Genomic DNA, 10,873 nt, shown 5'->3' with positions numbered 1-10,873 from the left:
AAATAATTCAAATAAGTTTTATTTCACTTAGTTTTTTACTTTATAAAACATAGGTAACGCGAGTGAAATAACACATTTGTAACAAAAATAAAAACAGTGAAATGCGTCTAACTAAGTATCAAGAGTTGTCTTAATACTTATGGCCGATATTACTTACATTTGAACCCTTTGAAGCGCGAACTACTTCCGGCTATAGTCTGGTTTCTTTAATTCCCTACCAAGATAAAATACGGAAGATGGGGATAGAATTACGCTAACGGAACTTTCAGTCATGATTTCAATTACGATTCCTTTACGATTCGTCAATTTCACAGTTGACCGATCATGTTATTTAACGACGATTTAGCTAGGATAATTTTAGTATCTTCTATTTAATTTTAATAACCTAAGAACTAATTCTAGTTCTAGTAATTTTTATAATTTCTTTTAATATTTCGAATATAAATATGTAAATATGCGTATAGGATATTAAAATTATGTAGGTTCATAAATTTAAATGTTAAAAAATATTCTGTGTGTCTACATGAATTAATTGTTTAAAATAATTTCAGTCTGTTAGTAACTTCTTTTTTGATCATCTGAAATTGTCATCTTAACACAAACTGCATTTTAAAAGACTGAACTAGCTGCCATAATAAATTTGTTTTATACAGTTAAGTTAGAATTGCAGATTTATAAATTCAACAATATAATTGTATCTCTGTATCCTTATAAATATACAAAAAATAAAATATGTATAATTGAATATATAAAAATATTGTACAAATGTATTAAAAAGGAGATAAAAATTTCGAATGAAATATAAAAAATATTTATAACGCTTCAAAGGGTCAAATATGAGTGAAAATGTATTCGAAGGATACAATTTTCTTTTACAACACTTGTCGTTTTACTGACATCATGAACCTCACGATCATGCGAATACAAGAAACAGCGAGAAAAATGATAACGAAAGACTTGGGAAAAAATGGCGATGCCGCGATGTTCCGAGTTAGAAAAGCGAAAAAATGGATCAGCGATATCTCTTCTTCCCCTTTCAGCTTTCTCATCGGCTGGCACGAACCGTAAAATCGCGGTTAGGAATAATTAATTCAACGCGTTTTGCCTCCCTCCTCAAGCATGTTTGCCATGGCGGATTTACCCACATTCATTTGACAGATCGCTAATTAGCCAAATTTTACTCTATAATAAATTGCTTAAAACGTACTCGAAAATACAAAACTTCGTTTATAATTATTTTATGAATCTTTTACTAGTCGCATGCTAGTCATCGCATAATTTTACCATATTTTTCATATAACACTTGATGTACAACTTTTAAAATTGTAATATTAATATCTTTATTCGGCTATTATTGCTTTTGCGACAACGCGAGCTCGTAACTATCCGGAAATGGAACATAAATAACGGAAGTAACGTGGTTTTTCCTTTTTACAGAGACAATATTATGATGATGATTACACAATGAGAGAAAAACCGGTATAAAAAGAACGCAGCGTAATATTCACAATGAAGAAAGTTACGAGGTCTGGCTGGAACGTTATTTAATCGCAAGAGCTACAAACTATTGTCACGAGGACAGCGATAACTATTATTGTTATAAAAATAGTAATACAACTGGTCGGAGAAACTTTCTGCCCCTTTCTATGCTTTTTTCCGGTTTCTTCCGAACATCTTCACGCACGACTAATATTTTCCACGGTTTCTTCGTTAATTACCATGATTTGTACAAAGAAATCGCATAATGCCATTACCCAGCACGATTCTATTAGAAATTGAATATTTTCCTTTTATTTAAACTGCGATATGTTCCTGGCTATAACGTGAACAGTTGTAATAAAATTCTATCATTCAACCGTAAAGAGAAACTCTGTCACTTTTTACAATTTTCCACACGCAAAGATGCTCGTTATAGCATACGTTAATTTTATTGTATTCATGCTCGAGGAGGCGAATGAACGCGCGACAGTGTGCGTTGGAACGAAGAATTCGATAATATTAAATACTATTTAAAGAAAATAACATTAGGACACTTCGAGAGGTCTCAACGGTAAAAGACTAAATAATAAACTGATTTCACGAACGACGAATAGCTCCTCGGCGATCGTTGAATAGTAAAATTACAATCGTAAGACTATAACGCGATAATTACAGCACGAGGTAGCACGAAGACTCGAATAAGAACAGGCTACATATACCGATCGAACTGTTATTACTTTCTTCTTTTACAATAATATAGTATATAGAATAAAGTTTAGACGTGTGAATGTTGAATAACTGATTCTATTCGTCGTTCTTGAAATGGAAGAAACAACTCGTCGAGCGAATTTTGTCGGCTAAATAAGACCGCCGTAGAACAACTATATTTGTCTTTTTTTGTTCCTTTCTTTTTTTTTATATTTTTTCCTCTTTTTTTCTTTTAAACTTGTTAATATCTCTCTCTCTCTCTCTCTCTGTCATTGGTAACGATTCTGTAGCAGCTATATCTACGACACCGATGGACGAAACGGATCGACGAGGATAGCCCGTTAGTGGGAATTATTCTCGCGTATTTTTCTCGTTTTTTCTTCTTTAAATGACTATGGTATCTCTTCTCCGTCGATATTGTTAGCTAATATACCGCTATCGAACGCACATTCTTCGTTGAGTTTTGATACATTTGAAACGCGGCTCTTCCGTCCAAACGAGATATATATACTTTCAAAAACGTTTGTCTATCCGTGTTTTCCTTCGTTTTTTCTCACACAGGAAAGTCAAACGATAATTTATCGTAACTTGTTTCCTTTCTTGACGTCATGTTTATTAAACTCGTTTCATTCGAATTTATGGAATTTTTTAATTTTCAAGGAAATAGATATTATATATTCAGAATAAAATTCAATATTTTACTGTCGTTAATTTCATGAGAGCGTTATTGGGAAATTGCATCTTTCATTTTGACTTCCTTGTCGACGATCATTCACACAGACTCACCAACACCATTATAGCCGAGTTGTTCGATACAACTACTAATGTGCCGCACGTTCACATTCCACAAATACTACATAAATGAAAAGATATAATTTGCTTCTTTTTACGAAATTCTCGATGAATTTCTGCGTCGACTCGTTCCAACTATCGAATCGAAACAGTATCTAATAACAATTTTGCGTGGTATGTCCCGGAGATTTCGTCGTGAGAAATATCGCCTGGTAAACATTGACAAATGTTTCCAGCGTGTTCGTTAAACGTATCTAGCGACTTTATATTACGGATATACGTATTTAATTACCGAATACAGTTGAAACTTTGAATATCTTATGCTATAAAAATGCGGATATCCTTCTGAATATTGCGATTACAATGTTCTTTTCTCTTTTTTCTTACAGTGAACTCGACCATCTGGTGGTTGATCTCTTTCATCCTCTAACTATATCTTATCTATTTCCTATTTCTCTTCATAATATGATGTAAAACTACCCTCACTGAGAATAAAACAGTTCAGACTTCGAAGATATACCACGCGAGGTGTTCTTAACGTGACCAGATTAGACTGGAAACTAGAATGATGAAAATCCCCCCCTAGCTAGACAACTACGAGTGGAAACAAAACGTTTCTCAGTCTATGTCGATCACATCCGGATTCTCCGCTGATCCCTTTCGCTGGCGCATCTTACGGCGCAGCAGGACCGTCCTCAGGATGCTCGGTGATCGTAGACCCGCGACTTCCGGCCGCGGGGCATGCTGCTACGCGGCCTTATGCCTTTTCCTCTGTTCCCTCCGCGTTAAATTCGATGCACCTGGACTGCCCGATGTACTGCTCTTCTCACAGTCGGCAGTTGGTAACGGTTTCAACTCTCTGAAAAAGATAATTTGATTTAATGTATTGTTAATTAATAGTTATAGCATTATATGTATGATGTAGTACAGTAGCATAGTACAAATATAATAAATGTTTATGTTTAAATTTTATTATTACTTATAAATAATAAAGATAGAAATCTTCGGAGGTTATAGAGTAATTCTAAACGGACCTGTAATTAAGGAGCTCCTCGTCATCGGGCACTCTAGTTATGAGGTCTAGGAGCTCGTTGTTTGGAACCGAGTGAGGCCGGACAATTTTCCTGGAGAATTTATTGACGCCCCATACTAGGATAAGGTATCTCAGAGGGATGAAATACAGGACAGCAACACCGAGGATCGCCAAAATCATGGCTAAATAACTCAAATAAGGAACAGTGAAATTGAAGAGATTCTTCACTCTTTCACAGAGGCTGGCTATATAACCGATCGAGTTCTGAACAGTCTGAGTCACCTCCTGAATTGCTTGCAAGCGTTCCTTTAGACTTTTTTTCTCTTCCTGAAAGGAAGAACCAGAATAATCCATTTTAGAGAAAATCTGATAAAAGAAGATTTACTAAAAATAAGAAAATATGTTGAAGAAATAAATTAATTTTGGTCATAATTTTTTATTAAAAATTTTATTTAACATAATAGTAATACCAATAGTAATTAGTAATAATAATAAAATGTTTTCTGTATGTTAGGACGTATAATCAAGGTCAATCTTTAACTCGATGAAGTCGATTTGACCAATATTGGCACACATCAATTCGTCGTTTGAATAGGTCGAAGGTTGGATCGAGGAAAGCGCCAGACCAAAATACTTGCCTATCGCGTTCGTGATATACGTCCAAATGTAATATTCATTGAAAGGAGCCTTTAGCTACTGGCAACTAAGAACCTATTATAAACTTTTATTATTCCAGAAGAATACCATCAATCATTAAACAAATGACAGTTGTTTAACTGGTGTATTACGAAACAGGAAATGTAATTTCAATTGATAATGAGTTGTGACATTATAAGAGCAATAATTTGCTATTATGCAGCAGTGTTAAAAACAAACGGTTATCCAGCTTCTCAATTTTGTACAGAAACATATGACTCAAATTTATATAAAATTATACAAATTTCTTTTTCTAATACCTTTTGGCTGTAGAATAAATAGAAGAATCATATGAAATTCTATTAAAAATGTAATTATTTTCTAATTTTCAATGAATATATAAAGTTTTACAAAATTAAATATCGGGAACAACTTAAATAACAATTGCTGAAAATACTTACTTTGTCCTTATCGTCATCGTCGTCGTCGTCGTCCCCAGGAGTGGCAGGACCTTCGTCACCCTCGTCGTGGAAGTGGGAACTCGACTGATGCGATAAGGGTGTACCGGTTATTACTGCAACCTGTCCGGAAATCCATTGATTGAATCCGCTTCCATCTCCATAAAGCTGGCAGGTAGCAAAGGACGTGGACATGCAGCAATGCAGGTAAAGGTCGTCAAGCAGATGATTTACATACGTGTTATCTTACATGTGTTTAAGGTTGATTGGTTATTGGCGTCTATTATTTATAAGCAAGCTCCAGCATTGAGAAGATATAACAATAGTGATCAATATATTAGATAGTAAATGGAAGAAATATGGTAAAAATTGCTCTAAACTATGTAAGCCATTTCTATGGAAAATTTTGAAAATTTACAGGCATAAATCTTGAAATATCATTGTTGAACAATTTTGTACTAAATACTAGAATACTACTATATCTAATTTTCTAAAGGTATTTAAAAATGTAAAGATTTAAAACATAGGACAACCAAACTGTATATCCATGCTAGTCACATAGCTTTTTAACTTTAATTTCATTTAGCTCAAGAAGGAAGATAGTAATTTCTACTAAGTAGCAGTAACAAGAATAGGAAATTTAGTCAATGTATAAGATTACCTTGGTCAGTGGGACATTTTCTAATCTACAGCATTAAATATTGCAGATAATATTACTAAATAAAAGTTTTAATAGTATTCGGTAGAATGTTAGATTTTTGCAGGTACTTAAAGGCTAGCAATCCAGTTTAACGAATTAGCAAATACATAAGGTAAGTGTACGAGTGTCAATAATTTATAGAGATGGTGATAAGTGACTTAGAAAAATGCTTTGACAAGATAAAATGTAAAAGGATCTGATTAGTTTGTTTACATACCAGATAATACTTTAACAGAATAAGGAGTGCTACTCCAGGAAACATGTAAGGTTCAAAGTAGTAACAGCCCAAAATAAAGATGACCAGTGCGATGATGCTTCTCATTTTATTTTCCCATTCCCAACAGCTCCTAAGGATACAATAAAACACAGAAAAAGATTTCACCATTATTCATTGAATAATTTCATAATATCTTCGAATAGGATTAAAACATAACATATACGTAGATTAATATATAAAATATCTCTCTACGTTAACGTAAAAAGTTAATGAATAAATGAATAATATAGCATTCTAGGAAACGTAGTAATTATTAATCATCGTTTTGACGAATGACAAACAGTATTTAATTTATAAACGAAACATACGATGTGATTTACGTAACTAATGTCATGACTATTTCTAAAATAGATTGAAAATAGAATCAAAGTAGTACACGTACTGCACGTATTTTCCAATATCAATCACGATAACGATGATTGCCTTCAGCCTGAGAACGTTACGTAAAAACACTTGTCTTTTGAACTTTATCTCCGGTTCCATGTACTTCTTCTCCTTGGGATTTAACGTTCGAACACATGCCCTGACAACGTTCCACACCACGTTCAGCTCCAAAAGAATTTGCGGAGAATTTCCTTTGGCACGACCCCTCAGTTTTTTGTCCTTTAACGCGTACCATCGTTTCTCACCGTTCCTTATCCTTAGAAGAGGTATGGCGACTTTGCCGAGAAACTCTACTTTATGGTCCCTGTCCTCGTCGTACACTGTCACCTCTAACACCGAATTGATATCTTTCACGTTACTATGAGAAACAAATAAAAAAGATTATATTTTTTATATTCTCTTCTGAAATTCGTTATATAGTCACGATGGCTTACAAAGTGAATATTTTCTGCCAACTTGGAGCCAGCGTTTTATATTCCGTCTGGGTTTGCAATCTTGCGTTTACCAATTCTAAGACGCAAAAAGGATCGCTCTTGCCACCCAAGTCAGCTGCCGCGAGACCTTGTGCTCTGAATACCTATATAACGAACGAATCATAAATATACATTTTATGAATTCTACAAATCGAAAGTAATAAACAAGAGATACGAATCCTAAATTTATACTTTCAAAAATTTTAAATACATATTGTACATTTCTGTGCAGTTGATAATTATATTTAATAAGATTATAAAGATGAGCTTGGAAAAAAAGTTAAACCTTTTTTAACTAGTCCTAAAAAGCTATATTCTTCTGCTATGTTTTAATTTTCTAATTAAACATTTTCCTATTATTTTTAAACTTAAGTTTTCTCCTTCTCCTCCATTTTTTAAAGATAGGTACCTTCACTGTTAAATGACCAACGTCTCGTACCCTCTGCAACGAGTTCACCAGAGCATATCTTTGGTATAATTGCTCACGTTCACGAGGTGTGTCTTCGTGTGCGGCTAAATCGCTGATCGTTTCGCTAGCGGTGGTACCACTAATAGTTAACAGTAAAAATATGCTGCCAGAGCCGTCCTCGAGATCCCGCCAGAGTCGATGGGTCGTCTCACGTTCAAGCGTCGTCAGATCGATTACCGTTTTTCCCATTAGGTCATCCTGATGGCTTTTATCCCGATCCCACACCGTGACCTCCAATTCTTGACCTAAATAAGGATCTTCGTAAAGGTGGAGATCGAACTGCTCCAACCAAACGGGATTCAGGGTCTTGTGCACTACTTTTGACTTGTACTTTTCTGTTCCGAGACTGAAATATGCAGAAGAAAATGATTATAATTGCCATTGAATATTAATTTTACCAATAAGTAAGGATAATACTTGATGGGTGATCAAATTAATGTATTTAGTAATTATTTGGTTTCTAAATTCTAATTCTAAATTTTCCAGTTTGTTATGATTAGTATCCAAATTCTGGATTCTCAAAAAATAAATGATTTGTTCCTACAGGATTGTTTATCACAGGATCGTGTGAACAATTTAACACTTAAAAGAGTAATATTTCTAATTCTACTATATTATCAAATCCTTCCATTTTTCAATTGATAGAGTTGATCGGTGTGGTTTTTCTAAGCGACATAATTATCTTCCTTTTAAGATAGCAAGACTTTTACAATGATTACAATTTATATCGCATCATACCGCATAATTTAAACAACGAGTGACAAGAAGCACAACTGAAATATAAATTAGATACTTTATATAACTTATTTCGTTGACATCGATACTTCTTAATCTTACAAGTATTTCACAGTGAAGGAAGCGAAGTACAAGGATAGTATCAACAATAAAAATAAATTAATTTCGATACAATGACAGTATTGGGGACAAAGGTGAAAAGAATAAGGGTATTCATACCGAAATTTGACATAGGGATCCGAAAGACCGTCTATATCCATCGGTAATAAATTCTTCGCCTCCACAAGAACAATCGTTACCACGGAGCTCCATATCTGTGACTTTAACCGTCTATTTACGTCCGCCAATCGATTGGTCCTTTGGAAATACTGCAGACATAAAAATACGCCATGCGAAATTGAATTTTCTATCTGATGGAGGAAAATATAGCAAGAATAAAGTAAAATAAAAGGAAACAAAATAGGGAAAAGAAAAATATCGTTTCACTGTGGACAATAATAATTTTAGAAGATTCTGGTTAGAACATGTGTATCGGAAAAAATGTTGAACAAAATATCAGCCGCGATATTAGTTTTTCAACTGCTTGTTCGATGGGCACGATTCTATGTATATATGTATATTATATACAGGGAACCAGTCAAGGTTTATCTACGATTCTATATGTTCAACTTTAATATTTGTTTCTCAAAAATAGTGAACAAATTGTTTTGAGAAGTCTATACAGAGCTTACCACGGTAATTGAAACATAAGATATGAAAAAGAGATAGGGGCTCAGATTAAGTGATTTTAAATGTAACTGCAGCATTAGCTTTACCTCTGTCATCAAGTCGACAAATGTGAATCATTCACTAGCATCGATAAATGCTATCTCTCGACATGAATTCAGTTTTGACTTCATCTTATGTACATTTAGTGTATTGCGGGATGTTAGATAACATAAGTAAAAATAGAACTTGAACTTGTTACCGCAATTAAGTTTTTTTTCAAAGACAAATCATGTATGTTCTGATTGTGAACTGCATCAGGAATCTACAAAACAACAGATTCTCTGAATATCCTCTATCATCTGATTTCAATTCTTAACAACTTCTATAAAAAGAAAACTAATCTTTCATAGTGTTCTACAAATTAAATTATAATCATAACTACTGGTTCCCTAGAAAAATAAAATGTTCATCAATATATCCTGTATCATCTTTTCCCAACTGTTAATAGTCAATTATATATATATATATAAACAAATTTCTCCAGTAAAATTAATTAAAAAAAAAAATACTCCAGTCTACCCTATGAATATCTTCCATTTTCTCTCTAACATTGCCCTTGAGTTTATCGAACAGATCATGATGCTTCACGTCCTTCGCGTCCAAAACCTCTTGCTCCTCTACCTTCGACTGTTCAGAAGAAGACTTCCTCAACCTTGAAATCAAATTTGCAGTCTCGAATGCCGATCTCTCCGGTCTCTTTAAATGTTCCAATTTCATTTCTATTCTTCCCTCCTCGTCCTTCTTTTCAGGCGCAGTAAATTTGAAGTCAAAACTCTGCTCTTTCTCGCTCAACCTCCCCTCCTCCATCTTCAAACCGCTATTTTTCCTGTCGTGAAGGATAGAATACGTTCCAGAGGGCCTGCAACGTTCAACAATCCAACTTTCTATAGGCAGCAGCCACGGATGCTTCTCCACCTTCTCCTCCCATATTTTCTCTATCTGATCCTCCAAGATCCTCTCCACAGAGCCCATCTTCCTCCCCAACGAAGATCTCAAAGATCCGATCGTTCTCTTCTCTTTGCTTCGAACTGGTCTTTCGATCGACAAACCCTCTATCCTATTTGTAGAAGAATCTTCTCCAACGTTTTCCGCCTTTCTCGCTAAATTTTCCAACGAACTCCACCTTCTAGTCGAACGATCCGATCTAATCTTATTCTCCAATCGAACATATTTCTCCTCGTCACTGATTCCTACGAGGAAATTAATATCAGATATTTCACCATTAGCTTTAAATGTATTTTCTTTCTGTTTTTCTTCGTTCACGCCAAAAATTATGACAGTGGGATCATTTTTCTCGGATTTTTTCTTAAAGGTACCTTGCTCACCTGCCAAAACGTCCATGAACTTGCGGTCTTTTATACGGCCGGTACTCAATCTTAACCTTCGAGGTGGCGCTTCGACGGCTTGCGGTAACTCTGAAATGCTTTCAGTGTTTTTGTGATCGTCTTGGCCAGCATTTTTCTCCGGAGAACTCTCGTCAATGTTAATATATCGACGATCGGTATCGGATCTATCGAATCGCATGCTTCGAATCGCCTTTCGGAATACCGCGTCCACTTCCGCCGTCATCTCTTCAAAAGTTCGATTCCTCGTTGTGAAATCTTCCTCGGACTTGTGTCGAAACTTGTCTCGATGATGAACCCAAAATTTTTTCCATTTATTTTCATGAGTTTCTTCGTTCGAGATTATTTTCAGGAACTTTAAGGGAGTTTTCGTAGAAGAATTTTTTGAATCGATCGATAATTGTTTTAGAGGGATGTCACTCACCTTATCGCGCTTTAAAAAGCTACTTCCGCTCCGTGGTGCCACCACTGTTGGTTCTTGGTCAGACATTTCCGGTTTGGACTCGGCGTCTGATATTTGACTCTCCGCCGAGTCTCTCGGACGCGTATCTTGATTATTTTCGTTGGTTGTTTCTTTCGAATCTGTTTTAGATTTCATGGGTTCTACGTTCTTCTTCA

At 34.9% G+C, this 10,873-nt stretch overlaps 1 protein-coding gene across 3 annotated transcripts in view; it reads right to left on the bottom strand.

The window, feature by feature from the left end:
- Nucleotides 1-788: 788 nt before the first annotated feature.
- LOC117211722 (multiple C2 and transmembrane domain-containing protein) overlaps nt 789-10,873 on the bottom strand; it is a 37,759-nt gene continuing 27,674 nt past the window's right edge. Inside the window, exons 1-10 of one of the 3 annotated variants that reach the window (XM_033455919.1) lie at nt 10,238-10,622; nt 9,534-10,102; nt 8,364-8,512; nt 7,350-7,755; nt 6,902-7,044; nt 6,466-6,825; nt 6,024-6,153; nt 5,110-5,274; nt 4,014-4,339; nt 789-3,838 (exon numbers count right to left, since the gene is read on the bottom strand). In XM_033455919.1, the coding sequence (XP_033311810.1) occupies nt 3,727-3,838; nt 4,014-4,339; nt 5,110-5,274; nt 6,024-6,153; nt 6,466-6,825; nt 6,902-7,044; nt 7,350-7,755; nt 8,364-8,512; nt 9,534-10,102; nt 10,238-10,481 (2,604 nt within the window). In that variant the 5' untranslated portion in view covers nt 10,482-10,622 and the 3' untranslated portion in view covers nt 789-3,726. Of the gene's footprint in view, nt 3,839-4,013; nt 4,340-5,109; nt 5,275-6,023; nt 6,154-6,465; nt 6,826-6,901; nt 7,045-7,349; nt 7,756-8,363; nt 8,513-9,533; nt 10,103-10,237; nt 10,623-10,873 lie in introns of those variants that run through there. The other 2 variants (XM_033455917.1, XM_033455918.1) reach the window with 2 other exon arrangements.

This window comes from Bombus bifarius, unplaced genomic scaffold (genome assembly GCF_011952205.1).
Source record: "Bombus bifarius isolate JDL3187 unplaced genomic scaffold, Bbif_JDL3187 scf7180000008240, whole genome shotgun sequence".
Taxonomy (NCBI): Eukaryota; Metazoa; Arthropoda; class Insecta; order Hymenoptera; family Apidae; genus Bombus; species Bombus bifarius.
Note: the sequence above shows the minus strand (reverse complement) of the source record. Positions and strands in the feature narration are given on the sequence as shown.